A 20,828-nucleotide genomic window follows, 5' to 3' on the forward strand; every position below is an offset into this window, starting at 1 on the left:
TACTGTTCCCATTAAATGACATTGTATTCTGAGATGTATTCTGAGGTGTATTCTGAGGACTCCAAGGAACTGAGCAGAGGCCACCTTCGGGTGTTGTGAGCAAGGAGGGGCTCAGGTCAGGCCGAGTGAACCAAGTGAAGGTGACCCTGAGGCCCTGAACTCAGCCTTTATCTTCTGCCACCTTTTGTCCTTAACGAGTGGCATAAAGGAGAGGAACATCTGGAAGGACAGAGAGACCAAAGAAATTCTCCAAATATATTTATCATCTTTTAGTGTTTTTCTTACTTAAAAAATAATACTGATTTTTCTTCAGGGATGAGAAAGCAGACCACAGAAGACTGTCTTTCTGAACATGGAGGAGACACATGGGATCAGAGGGGAGACGAACTTGACCATGAGGAGGACAGACTAGATGAAGGGAACACATGTGTGAAGGGAAAGACAGACATGAAGACGTGTAACCATGAAGACAAGCATGAATACTGAGTGTGAACAAGGGGAAGTCAGGCTTGACCTTGGTAGGGAGAGATGGTGGCTTCCTTCTTACTTTAAGAAGAGAGGCTGTGAGGTATCAACAACCCAGGCACTTGAAGAAAGAGGAACGCGGAACAGAGGTTCCTTAGCCCCTGTGGACTAGGCAGACTCTTCCATCTCCAACAAGTCGTTCACATACTCCACAACCTCTCCCTGTAAGAGATGGCAGACTGCCATATCCAGGGATCCATCCCATAATCAGCTTCTAAACGCTGACACCATTGCATACACTAGCAAGATTTTGCTGAAAGGACCCAAATATAGCTGTCTCTTGTGAGACGATGCCGGGGCCTAGCAAACACAGGAGTGGATGCTCACAGTCAGCTATTGGATGCATCACAGGGCTCCCAATGGAGAAGCTAGAGAAAGTACCCAAGGAGCTAAAGGGATCTGCAACCCTATTGTTGGAACAACATGATGTACTAACCAGTACCCCGGAGCTCTTGTCTCTAGCTGCATATGTATCGAAAGATGGCCTAGTCGGCCATCACTGGAAAGAGAGGCCCATTGGACTTGCAAACTTTATATTCCCCCAAATAGGGGAATGCCAGGGCCAAAAGAATGGGAATGGGTGGGTAGGGAAGTGGGGGGCGCTATGGGGGACTTTTGGGATAGCATTGGAAATGTAATTGAGGAAAATATGTAATAAAAAATATTAAAAATTAAAAAAAAAGAGATGGCAGACACCTCAGTTAGGGAGGCCACAGGGCATGAGAGGCAGAAGAGACAGGAAGAGAGTTTCCCAGAGGCCACCAATGGCTGTCTGCTCAGGTCCATGCAAGTTCCCCCACTGGCTTAGAACCCAGACAAGCTGTTGTTTCTCTCCCTGAGAATGAAGCCTTATCTCCTACCCCATGTGACCACAGCGTCAAGCAGCCTGCCACCTCACAGATGACCAGTGTCACGTAGGTGGTCTAGCTAACACCCTGAAGGACTCTAGAAGGTTTTCTACACTGGGCCCCTCTCCATCTTACTCCTGGCCCCTTGGTTCTGCCTCAGAAATGCTCTCCACCCTGAGCAGCCCCCCACACTTCCCAAGCCACCACAGCCATGTAGGAATGTTGCTATGTTGGGGACCAGCTCTGACAGCAGCATCCCTGGGACTCTCTTCAGTGAGACCACAACATAAGGTGCAGGCCTATGCATCCCTTATTAACTCATTAGTTTCGCAGCTCTGGAGATTGAACCCAGGGCTTTTTGCATGTCAGGTAAATGCTATACCACTGAAGTATATCCCGATGCCCCCACTTTCTCACTTGCACAGAACTTTCATACCCAGTGGTGTTCACAGTTACGTTTGCTCCTATTCATAAAAGGCTGTCACTTTCTTCCTTAGTGGCCATGTGGACCAGCATGGTAAACACTTCCCTGACCACGTCTTACTCAGAGCCTTAAGAAGAGTCAGAGGTGGAGTGGAGGCGTGGGGAGGGGCGGCTTAGGGCCTCAGCTCTGGCCCAGTGTCTCTCAGAACTTCTTATCCTCTGGGCTCCCCCAGGATGCAATAGGTCAGAGCTCCCAGATTTCTTATGCCTCCAAACACATTGAGTCCCACCAGTTTTTACAAAGGATTTCCCAGTTCCTTCCAATCTCATTCTCTGAGTAAATAAGAATGGTTTTCTACTGATGGCTTTCCTGTGGCCCGGCTTCATGCTGCTCCTGTCAGGATGGGTCAAGAAAGGAGCTGGCCCTGAAGATGAATCTACCATTCAGTAGGTAGGGGCACATGACAAGCATGCGCCAAGTCCTAAGCTGATGCCTGCTATCAGAATAAACTGGGTGTGGTGGTGCGTGTTTGTAATGTCACACTTGAGAGGTCCCAGCAGGATGGCCAGAACTTCAGCTCAGCTACAGTGCAAGCTGGAGGCCAGCCTGTGCTACATGAGACGCTGTCTAAATGACAAAACACATCAAACAGACAAACAAACAAAAGGGCTGAGGTTGGCTAAGGGAGATCGAGTCAGAAAACCAGCTTGCAGAGGAGAATGCGCTCCTGGAAGCAAGGATATAGTTTACACCCATAAAATTATAATAACCTGGTTGGAAAACGGGATAGGATTTATAAGTGTCTTCAAGATGCAGAACGAGTAAAACTCCCTACACTTCTCAAAAATGGCAGTGTGGGGGGCCTTTGAGAGGGGCTCAGTGGGTGAAGGAGTTTGCTATGGAGCCAAATGACCTGAGTTCAAGCCCTGCCACCCACAAGGAAAGGACCAACTCCCGCAAGCTGTCTTCTGACCTCCATGGTGGTACTATAGCATGCCTCTGCCCCTTCCACACACAAATAAGAAAACAACAAATAAATAAACAAATAAATGTAAATAAAACCAAAGAAAGGGCATGGTGAGACACACCTAGCAGTCTATTGCTTTAGACTTGGTGCAGGAAAGAGGGCAGGTAAGGCTAACCTAGGCTACAAGCCAAGACCTTATCTCCAAAAAAAAGGGGGAGGGGACTGGGGAGACAGGTCCATGGGAAAGTGTCTGGCTCTCAAGCTTGAGGACCTGTGTGTGTTGTGTGTGTATGTGTGTGTGTGTGTGTATGTGTGTGTGTGTGTGTGCACAGCTCCAAAGCACAGTAGCACATGCCTGTCACCTCAACCATGGGGAAGAGGACAGAGAAAGGAGGCTCCTGAGAGCTCGCTGCAGTCAGTCTTAGCCGAATAAATAACTCCAGGTTCTGTAAGAGACTCCACTGTAAAAACATGGTGGAGGGGTCAGTGGGTAAAGTGGTTGCCCTGTATGTCTGGTGGCCTGAATTCAATCCCTGGAACCCACAAAAAGGGGGAAGCAGAGACTGACTGCACAGGGCTGTCCTGGGACAAGCACCCCCAATCCATCCCGTTCTCTCTCTCTCTCTCTCTCTCTCTCTCTCTCTCTCTCTCTCTCTCTCTCTCTCTCTCTCTCTCTCTCTCTCTCTCTCTCTCTCTCTCCTAATCTAATGCATACTCCAAACACATTTCCCCCACAGGAGAAGCATCAGTCCAGCCTGGGCTTCCAGCTCTGTGCTTTTCCAAACCAGAACACTGGCTTCCATTAAAACCCCAACAGCAGCTGTATCCACGAGGGCCCCTTCTGTTTCCCATTGGAGGGGGACCCAGCCTTGAAGTGACTCTAGCAGAGCCCCGAGTCATGTTTTCTCTCAGGCACACTGTGCAGAGCACGAGAGCTTACCTCATCATCATCCATTAGGTGTTCTGAGCGAAGTCGTACAGTTCCTTCTGGAGCATCGTCACATTAAAGAACTGAACTGCTTCCTGTTCAGAAACAGAAAGAACTGTCGGGTGACCAGACTTCTCATGTGAGTCAACAGCAAGCAGCACAGGGTACTGGATTTCAATCAAGGCATGAAAGGGTTAACAAGCATGCACTAGGAAAGACTGTGTGAGTGTGAACATACCCAACAGCCACTGAAGTATGCAGATACGAAGGCAGATTCTATGATATATAAATGCTAACATGGCCCTTGAGGGGGGCGGGCTCATTCTGGGCTTATTCTGGGCTAAAGCTCAGTTGGTACCATGCTTGCTTGGCTTGCTTGAAACCCCGAGACCCATCTCCAACACAGCCTAAGCCAAGTGTGGTGGTGCATGCCTGTAATCCTGGACCTTGGAAGGTGAAGGCAGGAGAAGTTCAAGGCTAGCCTGAACTACATGAGATGCTGTCAAAAATTAAAAAAATAAAAGCACTGGAAATGTAGGTTAGTGTCAGAGCATGTGACCAATGAACATGAGTCATGGGTTTCATTCTCATAGCATAAACAAACAAACAAAAACCATAGCAACTGAGGAAGTGTGTGCATGTGTGCTTTAGCAAGGGATTGAGATATGGAAGATTAATTTATGAAATCCTAGGACAGTATACAAAAACTTGAATAGAAAAAAAATATATTTGTTTCTGTTTTATTGGGACAGTGTATTGCTTTGTAGCCCAGGGTAGCCCCAAACCTAATAATAATCCTCTCGCCTCTACATCCAGGGTGCTAGAGTTACAGTCACGTGCCGCCATACCCAACAGCAGCAAAGAGGTTTTGAAAGTCACATATAATTAGCCCCGACTGTAGGTATAAAGCCTCAAATTTATCTATCTATCGAGGGAATTAAGTGATATTTCATTCGTAAAAGTCTATAGCCCCAGCCCTTGGGAGGCAGAGGCAGGAGGATTGCAACATTGAGAACAGCCTGAGCTAGATAGCAAAACCCTATCTCTAAAGACCAAGGGCTGAAGGTGATGGAATGCTCGTCATAGCTTGTAAGCAGCTCCTGGCTTCTAATGCCATAAAAAGGGGGGCTGGGGACACAAAGTAAGTTACAAAACCAGCATGTGAAGTCCAACCCTATTTTTGTAACAATAAATGCATAAGTAAATACACAGTCCCAGGGCTGGAGAGATGGCTCAGCTGTTAAGAACACTGACTGCTCTTCCCGAGGTCATGAGTTCAAATCCCAGCAACCACATGGTGGCTCACAACCATCTGTAATGAGAAACAAATGAAAAAAAAAAAAAAACCAAAAACCTATGGGCTGGAATGAACGAGCTGGAGAGAGCAGAACCAGAGCAAGAGGGAGAAAGGGAAGGGGGAAGAAACATACATGGACTCGAACAAGGAGTTAAAACGCCTCGGGCCTGGAGAATGGCTCCTTGCATAAAGGTGCTTGCTACCGAGCCTGACCACTTGAGTTCAATCCCTAGGACCCACATGGTAGGAGAGAGTTGATTCACAAGTCATCCTCTGCCCCCACTGCAGGCTGCTGCACGTGCAGGCCCACGTACATACACACGGCAAATAAGTCAAAATATAAGAAAAACATTAAGCAGTGTGTGATGGCATATGCCTGTGAACCCAGAAGCCAGGTGGGTGGTGTCTCTCTGAGTTCAAGGCCAGTCTAGTCTACTCAGTGACTACTGGGTCAGTCAGGGCTACAGAGTCAGGGCCTGACTCGGGAAGGGCAGGGAGACCAACAGTAACCAGAAACAGTGGAGTTCCTTCATTTCAGAGCTGATTCTCTCTGAAGGGTGAAACCAGCCTCCTGCAGGTGAGGAAGAGGGATGAGTGAGCAGGGACCAGTGCGGGAAGGGGGACTAGTGAGTGAGCAGGACCCAGTGCGGGACACTCACGGGTCTGGGCTGGAAGTGCTCGTCCGAGAGGCCCCATTTGTCCCGGTGGTACTGATAGTATACCAGGTTCTGTTGCATGATCCTGTCACTCTGGTCAAAGAGCAGGTAGCTGAAGGCACACGGGGCTGCATTCTTCAGATCATTCACTGCAACCAGAGAGAAGAGGCCAGGCAGGTGAGAGCCATGCCCTGCAGCTCCTGACTGTCACCCCCCCCCCCCATGGAAGCTTGACCTTCCTCCAGTCAAAGACCTCAGAAAGTGGGCAGGGCACGGCCTAGGTCCCAGGACAGCCTGAAGGACAGTAGAGAGCACGGATCACCCTCAGGCTGTGTTCATTCTGCTGGCTTCAGACAGTCAGGGCAAGTCACAGGAGGTGATGGGACTCAAGGCCTGGGCTACACTGGGCCTGAGGAGGACAGAGGCTCCTTAGCCACAGGCTTCCTGCTGGAGGCTGCAGCTCCTGGGTCCCATCTGGCTAGGACCACAATTCCCAGAGAGGGCATGCCCTCCTCTAACTGAATCAAACTTGGAAGACAGAAACAAAGGCTGGGGTTGTGGCTCAGTTGGTAGAGTGCTTGCTTAACATACAAGGAGTCCTGGATTCAATCCCTAGTTCTTCATAAACCATACATAATTTAATATGTGTGTATTAATAATAACGAATTTAAAATATATAAACAATATAATTAATATATGTTAATAAAATAGTAAGTGCTGACACAGTCCCAGCATTTGGGAGGAGGAGGCAGGGAGATCAATAATTAAGGTCATATATAGTAAGTTTGAGGCTAGCCTTGGCTACATGAGACTGAGTTTCTAAATACATAAACAAACAAACAACATAAATAAAAGACTCCACACTACAGAAACCAACAAGATAAATCATGATAGGCCCTCAGGACTGGAAGAGTCAAAGGTGACCTAGTTTTGTCATCCCCTGTGAACGGGTTTCCTGCTCCCTCCTCCTTGTTTAGAACTGGACCCACTACATCACCACAGCATGGGGGATCTGCAGGGTGGCATTTGTCTTGGGGGGCAGGGGAGTCAAGCAAAGAAAAAGTGAGACAAGGTATTTTTTCCTGGTACCTTCCAGAGCCACTTCTTTTTTTTTTTAATTAATTTTTTTATTAGGTATTTTCCTCATTTACATTTCCAATGCTATCCAAAAAGTCCCCAATACACCCCCCACTCCCCTACCCACCCACTTCCACATTTTGACACTGGCGTTCCCCTGTATTGGGGCATATAAAGTTTGCAAGTCCTATGGGCCTCTCTTTCCAGTGATGACCTACTAGGCCATTTTTGATACATATACAACTAGAGTCAAGAGCTCTAAGGTACTGGTTAGTTCATAATGTTGTTCCACCTATAGGGTTGCAGTTCCCTTTAGCTTCTTGGGTACTTTCTCTAGCTCCTCCATTGGGGGCCCTGTGATCCATCCAATAGCTGACTGTGAACATCCACTTCTGTGTTTGCTAGGCCCTGGCTTTGTCTCACAAGAGACAGCTATATCAGGGTCCGTTCAGCAAAATCTTGCTAGTTTATGCAATGGTGTCAGCGTTTGGAAGCTGATTATGGGATGGATCCCTGGATATGGCAGTCTTTAGATGGTCCATCCGTTCGTCACAGCTCCAAACTTTATCTCTGTAACTCTTTCCATGGGTGTTTTGTTCCCAATTCTAAGAAGGGGCACAGTGTCCACACTTTGGTCTTTGTTCTTCTTGAGTTTCGTGTGTTTAACAAATTGTATCTTATATCTTGGGTATCCTAAGTTTTGGGGCTAATATCCACTTATCAGTGAGTACATATTGTGTGAGTTCCTTTGTGATTGTGTTACCTCACTCAGGATGATGCCCTCCAGGTCCATCCATTTGCCTAGGAATTTCATAAATTCATTCCTTTTAATAGCTGAGTAGTATTCCATTGTGTAAATGTACCACATTTTCTGTATCCATTCCTCTGTTGAGGGGCATCTGGGTTCTTTCCAGCTTCTGGCTACTATAAATAAGGCTGCTATGAACATAGTAGAGAATGTGTCCTTCTTACTGGTTGGAACATCTTCTGGATATATGCCCAGGAGAGGTATTGCTGGATCCTCCGGTAGTACTATGTCCAATTTTCTGAGGAACCGCCAAACTGATTTCCAGAGTGATTGTACAAGCTTGCAATCCCACCAACAATGAAGGAGTGTTCCTCTTTCTCCACACCCTCGCCAGCATCTGCTGTCACCTGAATATTTGATCTTAGCCATTCTGACTGCTGTGAAGTGGAATCTCAGTGTTGTTTTGAGTTGCATTTCCCTGATGATTAAGGATGTTGAACATTTTTTCAGGTGCTTCTCTGCCATTCGGTATTCCTCAGGTGAGAATTCTTTGTTCAGTTCTGAGCCCCATTTTTTAATGGGGTTATTTGATTTTCTGGAGTCCACCTTCTTGAGTTCTTTTTATATATTGGATATTAGTCCCCTATCTGATTTAGGATAGGTAAAGATCCTTTCCCAGCCTGTTGGTGGTCTTTTTGTATTATTGACGGTGTCTTTTGCCTTGCAGAGGCTTTGCAACTTTATGAGGTCCCATTTATCAATTCTCGATCTTACAGCACAAGCCTTTGCTGTTCTATTCAGGAATTTTTCCCCTGTACCCATATCTTCGAGGCTTTTCCCTACTTTATCCTCTATAAGTTTCAGTGTCTCTGGTTTTATGTGGAGTTCCTTAATCCACTTAGATTTGACCTTAGTACAAGGAGATAGGAATGGATCAATTCACATTCTTCTATATGATAACTGCCAGTTGTGCCAGCACCATTTGTTGAAAATGCTGTCTTTTTTCCACTGGATGGTTTTAGCTCCCTTGTCGAAGATAAAGTGACCATAGGTGTGTGGGCTCATCTCAGGGTCTTCAATTCTGTTCCATTGGTCTACCTGTCTGTCATTATACCAGTACCATGCAGTTTTTATCACAATTGCTCTGTAGTACAGCTTTAGGTCAGGACTGGTGATTCCACCAGAGGATCTTTTATCTTTGAGAAGAGTTTTTGCTATCCTAGGTTTTTTGTTGTTCCAGATGAATTTGCAGATTGCCCTTTCTAATTCCTTGAAGAATTGAGTTGGAATTTTGATGGGGATTGCATTGAATCTGTAGATTGCTTTTGGTAAGAGAGCCATTTTTACAATGTGGATCTTGCCAATCCATGAGCATGTGAGGTCTTTCCATCTTCTGAGATCTTCTTTAATTTTTTTCTTCAGAGACTTGAAGTTCTTGTCATACAGATCTTTCACTTCCTTAGTTAGAGTCACGCCAAGGTATTTTATATTGTTTGTGACTATTGAGAAGGGTGTTGTTTCTCTAATTTCTTTCTCAGCCTGTTTATCCTTTGTGTACAGAAAGGCCATTGACTTGCTTGAGTTAACTTTATATCCAGCTACTTCATTGAAGCTGTTTATCAGGCTTAGGAGTTCTCTGGTGGAATTTTTAGGGTCACTTATGAATACTATCATATCATCTGCAAAGAGTGATATTTTGACTTCTTCTTTTCCAATTTGTATCCCCTTGATCTCCTTTTGTTGTCTAATTGCTCTGGCTAGGACTTCAAGTACAATGTTGAAAAGGTAGGGAGAGAGTGGACAGCCTTGTCTAGTCCCTGATTTTAGTGGGATTTCTTCCAGCTTCTCACCATTTACTTTGATGTTGGCTACTGGTTTGCTGTACATTGCTTTTATCATGTTTAGGTATGAGCCTTGAATTCCTGATATTTCCAAGACTTTTATCATGAAGGGGTGTTGGATTTTGTCAAAGGCTTTCTAAGCATCTAATGAGATGATCATGTGGTTTTTGTCTTTGAGTTTGTTTATATACTGGATTACATTGATGGATTTCCGCATATTGAACCATCCTTGCATCCCTGGGATGAAACCTACTTGGTCAGGATGGATGATTGTTTTGATGTGTTCTTGGATTCGGTTACCAAGAACTTTATTGGGGATTTTTGCATCGATATTCATAACGGAAATTGGTCTGAAGTTCTCTATCTTTGTTGGGTCTTTTTGTGGTTTAGGTATCAGAGTAATTGTGGCTTCATAGAATGAGTTGGGTAGAGTAGCTTCTGTTTCTATTTTGTGGAATAGTTTGTGAAGAACTGGGATTAGATCTTCTTTGAAGGTCTTATAGAACTCTGCACTAAACCCATCTGGTCCTGGGCTTTTTTTGGTTGGGAGACTATTAATGACTTCTTCTATTTCTTTGGGGGATATAGAGCTGTTTAGATCATTAACCTGATCTTGATTTAACTTTGGTACCTGGTATATGTCTAGAAACTTGTCCATTTCATCCAGGTTCTCCAGTTTTGTTGAGTATAGCCTTTTGTAGAAGGATCTGATGGTGTTTTGGATTTCTTCAGGATCTGTTGTTATTTCTCCCTTTTCATTTCTGATTTTCTTAATTAGAATACTTTCCCTATGCCCTCTAGTGAGTCTGGCTAAGGGTTTATCTATCTTGTTGATTTTCTCAAAGAACCAGCTACTCGATTGGTTGATTCTTTGAATAGTTCTTCTTGTTTCCACTTGGTTGATTTCACCCCTGAGTTTGATTATTTCCTGCCGTCTACTCCTCTTGGGTGAATTTGCTTCCTTTTGTTCTAGAGCTTTTAGGTGTGTTGTCAAGCTGCTAATGTGTGCTCTTTCCAGTTTCTTTTTGGAGGCACTCAGAGCTATGAGTTTTCCTCTTAGAAATGCTTTCATTGTGTCCCATAAGTTTGGGTATGTTGTGACTTCATTTTCATTAATTCCAAAAAGTCCTTAATTTCTTTTTTCATTCCTTCTTTGACCAAGGTATCGTTGAGAAGAGTGTTGTTTGGTTTTCACGTGTGTGTTGGCTTTCTATTATTTATTTTGTTATTGAAGATCAGTCTTAGTCCATGGTGATCTGATAGCGTGCATGGGACAATTTCAATATTTTTGTATATGTTGAGGCTTGTTTTGTGACCAATTATGTGGTCAATTTTGGAGAAGGTACCATGAGGTGCTGAGAAGAAGGTATATCCTTTTATTTTAGGATAAAAAGTTCTGTAGAGAAGTGGATGCTCACAGTCAGCTATTGGATGGATCACAGAGCTCCCAATGGAGAAGCTAGAGAAAGTACCCAAGGAGTTAAAGGGATTTGCAATCCTATAGGGGGAATAACATGATGAACGAACCAGTACCCCGGAGCTCTTGTCTCTAGCTGCATATGTATCGAAAGATGGCCTAGTCGGCCATCACTGGAAAGAGAGGCCCATTGGACTTGCAAACTTTATATGCCCCAATACAGGGGAATGTCAGGGCCAAAAGAATGGGAATGGGTGGGTAGGGAAGTGGGGGGGTATGGGGGACTTTTGGGATAACATTGGAAATGTAATTGAGGAAAATACGTAATAAAAAAAAGTTCTGTAGATATCTGTCAGATCCATTTGTTTCATAACCTCTGTTAGTTTCACTGTGTCTCTTTTTAGTTTCTGCTTCCATGATCTGTCCATTGGTGAAAGTGGTATGTTGAAGTCTCCCACTATTATTGTGTGGGATGCAATGTGTGCTTTGAGCTTTACTAAAGTATCTTTAATGAATGTGGCTGCCCTTGTATTTGGAGCATAGATATTCAGAATTGATAGCTCCTCTTGGAGGATTTACCTTTGATGAGTATGAAGTGCCCTTCCTTGTCTTTTTGATGACTTTGGGTTGGAAGTCGATTTTATTAGATATTAGGATGGCTACTCCAGCTTGTTTCTTCCTACCATTTGCTTGGAAAATTGTTTTCCAGCCTTTCATTCTGAGGTAGTGTCTATCTTTTTCTCTGAGATGAGTTTCCTGTAAACAGAAAAATGTTGGTCCTGTTTGTGTAGCCAGTCTGTTAGTCTATGTCTTTTTATTGGGGAGTTGAGTCCATTGATATTAAGACATATTAGGGAGAAGTAATTGTTGCTTCCTTTTATTTTTGTTGTTAGAGTTGGCATTCTGTTCTTGTGGCAGTCTTCTTTTAGGTTTGTTGAGGGATTACCTTCTTGCTTTTTCTAGGACGTGGTTTCCTTCCTTGTATTGGTTTTTTTCTGTTATTATCTTTTGAAGGGCTGGATTCGTGGAAAGGTAATGTGTGAATTTGGTTTTGTCATGGAATACTTTGGTTTCTCCATCTATGGTAATTGAGAGTTTGGCTGGGTATAGTAGCCTGGGCTGGAATTTGTGTTCTCTTAGTTTCTGTATTACATCTGTCCAGGCCCTTCTGGCTTTCATAGTCTCTGGTGAAAAATCTGGTGTAATTCTGATAGGCTTGCCTTTATATGTTACTTGACCTTTTTCCCTTACTGCTTTTAGTATTCTATCTTTATTTAGTGCATTTGTTGTTCTGATTATTATGTGTCAGGAGGAATTTCTTTTCTGGTCCAGTCTATTTGGAGTTCTGTAGGCTTCTTGTATGTTCATGGGCATCTCTTTCTTTAGGTTTGGGAAGTTTTCTTCTATATTTTTGTTGAAGATATTTGCCGGTCCTTTGAGTTGGAAATCTTCATTCTCATCTACTCCTATTATCTGTAGGTTTGGTCTTCTCATTGTGTCCTGGATTTCCTGGATGTTTTGAGTTAGGATCTTTTTGGATTTTGTATTTTCTTTGATTGTTGTGCCGATGTTCACTATGGAGTCTTCTGCACCTGAGTTTCTCTCTTCCATCTCTTGTATTCTGTTGCTGATGCTCGCATCTATGGTTCCAGATTTCTTTCCTAGGGTTTCTATCTCCAGTGTTGCCTCAATTTGGGTTTTCTTTATTCTGTCTACTTCCCTTTTTAGGTCTTGGATGGTTTTATTCAATTCCATCACCTGTTTGGTCTGGTTTTCCTGCAATTCTTTAAGGGATTTTTGTGCTTCCTCTTTAATGTCTTCTACCTGTCTAGCAGTGTTGTCCTGCAATTCTTTAAGGGATTTTTGTGCTTCCTCTTTAATGTCTTCTATCTGTTTAGCAGTGTTCTCCTGTATTTCTTTAAGTGTGTTATTAAAGTCCTTCTTGATGTCCTCTACGATCATCATGAGATTTGCTTTTAGATCCGGGTCTTGCTTTTCCGGTGTGTTGGGGTGTCCTGGACTGGGTGAAGTGGGAGTGCTGGGTTCTGGTGATGGTGAGTGGTCTTGGTTTCTGTTAGTAAGATTATTACATTTACCTTTCGCCATCTGGTAATCTCTGGAGTTAGTTGTTATAGTTGTCTCTGTTTAGAGATTGGAGCAGACGCTGTGTTCCACTCACCAGAAGTCTTAAGATCCCGTGGCAGGTGTCCTGGGTAGCTGGAGGGTGTCAGCCGACTCTGTGCCCTAGCTATACCGGTGCTGGTCGGTCCGAAAGGGGCTTGTGCGCCTACTCAGGCCGGTTTTCTGCTTCACTAACTAATGCAGTCTCAGGTCCTGCGCGATTGGATTGGAGCCCTAGCTACCCTGCTGCTGGTCGGCCCGGAAGGGCCCAGAGCCTCTTCTAATCTACAGAGACCCTTATTTAAGAAAACTCTGGCAGAACTGACCGGGTCCAAGATGATTCAATGGTGCCTCCTTGTGGCTGTTTTCTATGATGACAAGTTTAAGGTTCTTCCGGCAGACAGCCTGTATGGCTGGGGAAGGGGCCAAGTTTTACCTACACTATTTATCTCCAACCCTGGAAAGCAAAAAAATCTCCCAGAAAACAGCAGGGAAAACCCAGAGTTCAAGGTCAGTAGCCGGGCTCAGAGCTCAGGGTCTCTGCTTGAATCAGGGAGCCAGACGGCCTCTTCGTGCTTAGCATGTGTGTGGCCTTGGTGGCCTTCTCAGCCGCCACAGCTAAGCAGGGATATTCTGCACAGGGTTACTTACACTTGTAATACGCAAACTGTAAATAGTGGTACATGGTCGCCACAAATTTCTCCATGGGATAGCCTCCTATGACTGGGGTGAGGGTGTCCTCACAATGAATCTTACACTCCAGAACTTCCACATAGTGATCTGAAAAACAGATATAAATTCTTAGAACAGTCGGTCTGCCTGTCTCTCTGTGTCCCTCCTCAATCCCTCTCTCCCTACCTTCCCCTTTCTGTCTCTGTCTCTCTCCCTCCTTCTCTCTCTGACTCTCTGTCTCTCTCTTTCTCTCTCTCTGTCACCCCCTTCTCTCACCCTCTCTCATTCTCTCTCTCAATGAAAACCAAGGCCTCGTGCACTCTAAGCATCACCAATTCAGCCTCAGCCACTTCGCTGTCTTCAGTCTAGTCCTGCCTTCCACACACACGGAGGTAAAGGGGGAAATGCAACATTTAAAATAAAGAGCTCATGGCTGCAGGGATGGCTCCCTGGTGAATACCAGCTGTTCTTCTAGAGGTCCCAGGTTCAGATCCCAACACCACAGAGTGGCTCACAACTGTAACTCCAGTTTCAGGGGATCCATCACGTTCTTTTGCCTTCTATAAGCACCAGGCATGTGGCCTGGTCACTGTCATCTTCAGCAAGCATACAGTGTACAGGAAGGGTTTTCTGTAGCATGAATCAACACTCAGAACCCACATCATAGACAAAGAGAACCAATATCCACAAGTTGTCCTCTGGCCACAAGTAGGCCATGGCACTACACGCCCCACCACCACCACCATATGCACACAAAATAAATAAAAATATAATATAAAATGTTTTAATGACTAAAAAATATTAATATAAATTAATATGACTAACAATCTTACACTCCTAAGATGCCATAAATACTGTCATTTTTTCATACAATTTAACTGAAGGTTAGGGGTCTAGCTCAATGGGAGAGGGCTTGCCTGACATACATTAGGCCCTGGGTTTGATCCTCAGCACCACAAAAATAACAACAAATTTAATTGTCAAGTTGGAAGAAAACAAAGTTGAGCCATCGTCTCATGTAGCTCAGGCTGGCTTTGAACTCCTGTGTAGCCGAGGATGACCCGACCTCCTCATCCTCCTGACTCTACCCTGTGATCCCAAGGGCTGGGGTAACAGGGGTGCACCAACCACATGACCAGATAGCACAGAGCTGGAAACTGAACCCAGGACCACGTAGGCACTTTATCCCCAGAGCTACACCACTAGCCCAGGTAACATAAGTCCTATTGTGAATTTGGATATACAAAATGGGGCAAATGAAAACAACCAGAAGAGAATGTAAAATCGGGGGGATACTTATGTACAAATGACTTTTATAGAAAAAGGACATGATATCAGCAAGACTTCTCTAGGGTGACGCTGGAACTGAGGAACGCAGGCAGGGACTGTGATGTCCTCAGGGTCCCCCTGTTAACATCTAACTTGTGAGGCGATAGATGAACCCTGACGCAGCAGAAGCTGAAAACACTTTAAATGCTTACAAATTATCAGCACCGGGCAGGGACGGAGCCTTAACTGTGGTGAAACATTTATGAAGCGTATGTGAGGCCCTAGGTTCAACCCCCAGCATTGCCATGAAAACATAAAATAAAATGAACAGCACCTCTGATAAGAGAATATCAGCTATCACACATGTCTGTGTGGGACGTTCTAAAGCCACTTCTAGTTGTTCCGGCCAAAACCGGACCCTCCCAATGTAACTGTCAGAAACCAAGGAAGGAAATCTTGTTTTTGTTGTTGCTGTTTGAGAAAAGGTCTCATTATGTAGCTCCAATTGTCCTGGAAGTCACAGGATCCTATTGCTGAGATTAAAGGTGAGCTCCACCATGCTCAGCCCAAAGGACAACTATTTACACAGCAATTGGCTTAAATGTCTTAGAAGCACTGTTGGTGGCACCAGTGGCGTGCTGTTCTGATGGTAGTGGCAGCCAAGGGCCTTTCTTTAGAACTGGGTTGGGAGCTGGAGAAATAGCTCAGCAGTTAAGACCACTGACTGCTCTTCCTGAGGTCCTGAGTTCAATTCCCAGCAACCACATGGTGGCTCACAACCATCTGTACTGGGATCAGATGCCCTCTTCTGGTGTGTATGAAGACAGCTACAGTGTACTCATATACATAAAATAAATAAATAAAATCTTTAAAAAACAATTTACTTTATTAAAATTTAAAAAAAAAACCACTGGGTTTACAGGTCAGCAAGATGGTTTGCTGGGTAAGAGTAACTGCCCAAGACCGGATGGCCTGAGGTGATCCCTGGGACCCACGTGGCAAAGAGAGAACCGGCCCTGTGAGTTGTCCTCTGACCTCTACACGCACACCACACCATGGCACATGTGCACAAGCGCATGCACACACAAAATAAATAAACAAATAAATAAATGAAAAAAGAAGCTCAACGTGGGTGCAAGGCTGGGCGAGAAGCCCCCAAGAGACTCTGACTCCCAACTTCTGATTCCCAGCTAACAGGACAGTTAAAATGCTGAACAAAGCATTCAGACATCTCTTCCTAAAAATGACCAGCAACTACCCTATAGGTGGAACAACAATATGAACTAACCAGTTCCCCGGAGCTCTTGACTCTAACTGCATATGTATCAAAAGATGGCCTAGTCGGCCATCACTGGAGAGGCCCATTGGACTTGCAAACTTTATATGCCCCAGTACAGGGGAATGCCAGGGCCAAAAGGGGGAGTGGGGGGTAGGGGAATGGGGGGGTGGGTATGGGGGACTTTTGGGATAGCATTGGACATGTAAATGATGAAAATACCTAATAAAAAATTTAAAAAAAAATGACCAGCAACTGAAGAGGTGAGCAAATGGGTGAACAGGGAGGAGAAAGTAAATCAGGTGTTGATGAGAAAGTTAGCAAGCAGAGGAGTGGTCCCAAGCCTCGGGAGGCAGAGGCAGGCAGATCTCTGCATCCAGGGCCAGCCTGGTCTACAGAGTGAGTCCGTGACAGCCAGGGCTACACAGAGAACCTGTCTCAAGAAAAAGGACACAGAGATAGAAAGTTGGCAGAAAGGCAGCAAGATGGATGAGAGACGAGGACATAGACGGAGTTGGAGAGGCAGGAATGCTAGAAACAAAAGATTCAGTAGATTTAAATCACAGTGGAATCATCAGGGATAGGAAACAAGAGAGAGGAACTATTCCATTCAGATACCAATAAAGAAAAAAGTAAGGAAGACCACAAGGGACAAGAAGTCCACCGTATCAAACCCAAATCTAAACTGGGTGTAGCCCATGCCTTTAATCCCAGCACCCAGCAGGCAGGGGAATTTCTGTGAGTTTGAGACCAGCCTGGTCTACACAGGCAGGCTAGCCTGGTCTATTCAGTGAGATCCTGTCAACAAGAAAAATGTTTCTTTCCTTTCCTAAGAAAAAAGAGGGGGGGGGGAGGTGGTGGGAGAGGTCCTTAGATGCCTCGGGCGCATAGGCCCTGCCTATCACCGACCTGCTATGGAAAGGTAGAAGTCCTTGGAGTCCTCGATCTCCCGCGATCCCTCGCAGGCAGCCAGGCACTCATAGAAGGCCTTGAGAAAGTCAGGAAGGGTGAGCTCCATGTTGGAAATGGACATTCTCCAGTTCTCCCCATTGTAGGCCCGCACTGCATAGACAAACAGGTTCTGCAGAGCAAGAAGATGCGGTGACGCCCCGTCCTGGCAAACCCGAGACACGCTTGTCTCCCCAAAAGAACCAGGACTCTGCCCAAGCCTTGCTTCTGCCCAAGCCGTGCTTCCTCGCTCCTGGATGACCCTTGACTAGCCGCAAACCAAGCGGCTGCCTGTGGATCTGGATTTGCCTACAATGTTCACAACAGACACTTTTTTTTTTTTAAACCAGAGTCTCAGGATAGCCCAAGCTGACCTCAAATTCTCTGTGTAGCTAAAGTTGAGCTTGACCTCCTTTCTGGATTTTTACTTTTACATTCTTTGTGTGTGTGTGTGTGTGTGCGCGCACGCGCGCGCGTGAGCACTTGTGTGTGTACACAGGCATGAGCCACACATGTAGACTTGTAGAGCTCAGATGGTGTCTTAGAGGAGACAGTTCCTTCCTACAAACTCAAGACACTCCTCAGGTTAGGCAGCAAAACCCATCAACCCTTTAAGCCCTCTTACCAGCTGAACCTTGAACTGCTGTGTGCTGGACTCACGGGTATGCACCATCATGCCCAGTTTTATACAATGCTGGGGAATGAACCCAGGGTGCTGTGCAGGTATGCAAACCCTCTACCACTGAGCTACACCCCCCAGCACAAATGACTACATTTCCTCTTCAGTTCAACTCCAAATAGAGCAAGTATTTGACAATAAAATCAAATTCAGATCAGAGAAAAAGTGACTCCCTGAGTCAGGGGCCTGGGGTGGCAGTGGCCTCACTGCAGAGGGACAGAGTCACACTACAACCCAGTCCAAAACAAACGAAAAAAAAAAAAAAAAACAGAAAAATGAATGCCTGTTTTCAGCTTACTTTCTTCTTTTTATATAGTCTTGATCCTTTCCTAAGCAATAATGTCACACAGTTTATTTGGTGTCCCACCTCAGCTAAACTAGATGCTATAATCTAATACTTTCATGTCTAGTATCTGAATATCATCTATTTTACAGCTGAGATTCACCAGGACAATGTTCGTAAATTGTCTTCAGTTTGTGTATAACCTGGAGAGAGGCAGTCTGACTGGTGAGCGACAATGTTTTTTTCCCTGTACTCACAGAATTCTGTAGGTAATAATCTAGCAGTGTAGACCCAGTGATACTGGAGGAACAGAGCCCCTTCCTGTCATCCTTCAGGAATTATAGCAGCCCATATATGATCTTCTGTTCACTGCTAACTCTTGCTTCATGTGGTACCAAAATAGTAGAGTTGTTAGATTGCCAGACGTACTATCTGCAATGTCCTGTTGAGTAAAGGCCTAGTGTTAAGATGTGCTCATTTCCAACCTATGCTCCTCAACCTGGACTGCCATTTGGGATGATTGAAGTATTCAACATATCCGAGTCTCTAATCTATCAAGTGAGAGAGACCTGCTCTCTGGCCCCAGCATTGGCTCTTTTTAAATGAATATTTGGTTCAGGCTCCTAGATGCAGAGGGTAGCTTAAGGAATTCCCATAAAGAACTGTCCATATTCAATGAGCAATGGGGTTCACCTCCTCTGGAACCCATCTTGCCATAGTCTGCATCTGTTCTCTGTGTTGGTCATATTTGTGGTCTTCTTCTGTGATCATCTGGCCTGCTTCCCTTTGAAGGGACATGAATTTATAACCTGAGGAGTGTGGTTTTTCTCAGTGTCTTCCCTCTTCACTAGGTTCAAGGCCTTTGTCTTCACAAGTGTGTCTGATTTTCCTGCATTCCATCATTGTACGACTAGGCGTAGCTCCCCTTTATAGGCAGTCTCTCTAGTTTTAATGCATTGTGTCTCCTCACAATAAACTTGAGAACTCTTGCTTCTGAGCAAAGTGTCCCTAGCATCTACCCCATAATCATCCATCTCCTTTCTCTAGTCCCTTCCTCTGGGTGCCACCTTGTCTCTAGACCCTGTCCTTAGAAACGTATCAAAGTATGGATATTGTTTCTACCTGGTAACAATGAAACGTGGCTCAAAGGAGTCACCATGTTGAGTTCCCCTGTGCCTGGTCTTTTTTTCCACATTTTTCTCTTCCTTAATAATTTCATCAGAGTCAGAAAACTACCAAAAGGGAAGAGGACAGAACAGAAAACATCTTGGAGAGTACATGCCCAGAAAGATGGTTGAATCTTAATAGGTCACTTGACTCATTGCATTTCCTGGTAGACAGAAGTGAAAGGCTGCTGTGGAACACCTGAGGCACTCGAATATGAGAAACAAGAGGGAGGAATTGAGTCTAAAATCAGTTAGAAGTCTTATAAACAGTGTGATAGAACACAATAAGAGAACATCTAAATAAACAAAAATGTCAAAGAAGCCTGAAAAACGATTTCCCAAACTATGGAGAGGAACAAAGATAAGTCACGGATCTGTGGTCATCTCTTTGGACCCTTTTGAATCACCTGAGCCTTTGACAGCAATTAGTGCAATGTCTGCTCCTAACTTGACCCTGTGGAGCCTTCCATGTACACACTTTTTGTATGTGACTTCATCTTCCATAGAAAGGCCGAACCCTCTAAGATTTGTCTACCTTTGAGCTTTATCTAGGAAAAGTCACATGTCCTTGCAAAAAGGCTTCTGTTCATATTTTGAATTGTATCATTTAAAAGGCTTTCAAATATACTTTACAAATCAGAAATGTCATAATCACAGAATACTGTATGTTCATAAGCACTCAGAACACAGGTAGATCACCCATTTTTCAGTGTACTTCCATAAAATGTAAAATGTGTGATGAAATATTGTGCTTTACTGGAGCATGATATAGCTGTCTCCTGAGAGGCTCTTCCAGAGCCTGACCAATACAGATGTTGATGCATGCAGCCAACCAACAGACTGACCACAGAGACCCCAGTGGAGGAGTTAGGGGACAAACTGAAGGAGCTGAAGTGGTTTGCAACTCTATAGGCAGAACAACAATATTAGCCAACCAGACCCCCCAAATCTCCCAGGGACTAAACCACCAACCAAAGAGTACACATGGAGGGACCCATGTCTCCAGCTGCACACGTAGCAGAGGATTGCCTTATCTGGCATCAATGTGAGAGGAGGCCTTTGGTCCTATGGAGGCTTGATGCCCCAGCATAGGGGAATGGTAGGCTGCTGAGGCAGGAGTGTGTGGATAGATAGGGGAGTTCCCCCATAGAAGCTGGGGTTGGGGTAAATTAATGAAATAACCAATAAAATAAATAAATAAAATTTTAAATTGATTTTTTTTCTTTTTAATTTCTTTTTTTTGTGTGTTTTTGTTTTTGTTTTTGTTTGTTTGTTTGTTTGTTTCGAGACAGGGTTTCTCAGTATAGCCCTGGCTGTCCTGGAACTCACTTTGTAGACCAGGCTGGCTTTGAACTCTAGCTCCTCCATTGGGGTCCTGTGATCCATCCAATAGCTGACTGTGAGCTTCCACTTATGTGTTTGCTATTCCCCGGCATAGTCTCACTAGAGACCGCTATATCAGGGTCCTATCAGCACAATCTTGCTAGTGTATGCAATGGTGTCAGCTTTTGGAGGCTGATTATGGGATGGATCCCTGGATATGGCAGTCTCTAGATGGTCCATCCTTTTGTCTCAGCTCCAAACTTTGTCTCTGTAACTCCTTCCATGGGAGTTTTGTTCCCAATTCTAAGAAGGGGCAAATTGTCCATACTTGATTTTGTTCTTCTTGAGTTTCACGTGTTTTGC

General features: G+C 44.7%; 1 protein-coding gene across 1 annotated transcript; it reads right to left on the reverse strand.

The window, feature by feature from the left end:
- Positions 1-3,718: 3,718 nt before the first annotated feature.
- Positions 3,719-17,687, reverse strand: LOC147002159 (cartilage-associated protein-like). Its single transcript, XM_085828326.1, has 5 exons — positions 17,640-17,687; positions 16,976-17,147; positions 13,501-13,629; positions 5,649-5,794; positions 3,719-3,787 (listed from the first exon to the last, which is right to left on the reverse strand). The coding sequence occupies exons 1-5, from the start codon at positions 17,685-17,687 to the stop codon at positions 3,719-3,721; spliced, it is 564 nt and encodes a 187-aa protein (XP_085684452.1).
- Positions 17,688-20,828: the final 3,141 nt, after the last annotated feature.

This window comes from Mus caroli, unplaced genomic scaffold (genome assembly GCF_978045245.1).
Source record: "Mus caroli unplaced genomic scaffold, Mus_caroli_1 scaffold_11, whole genome shotgun sequence".
Taxonomy (NCBI): Eukaryota; Metazoa; Chordata; class Mammalia; order Rodentia; family Muridae; genus Mus; species Mus caroli.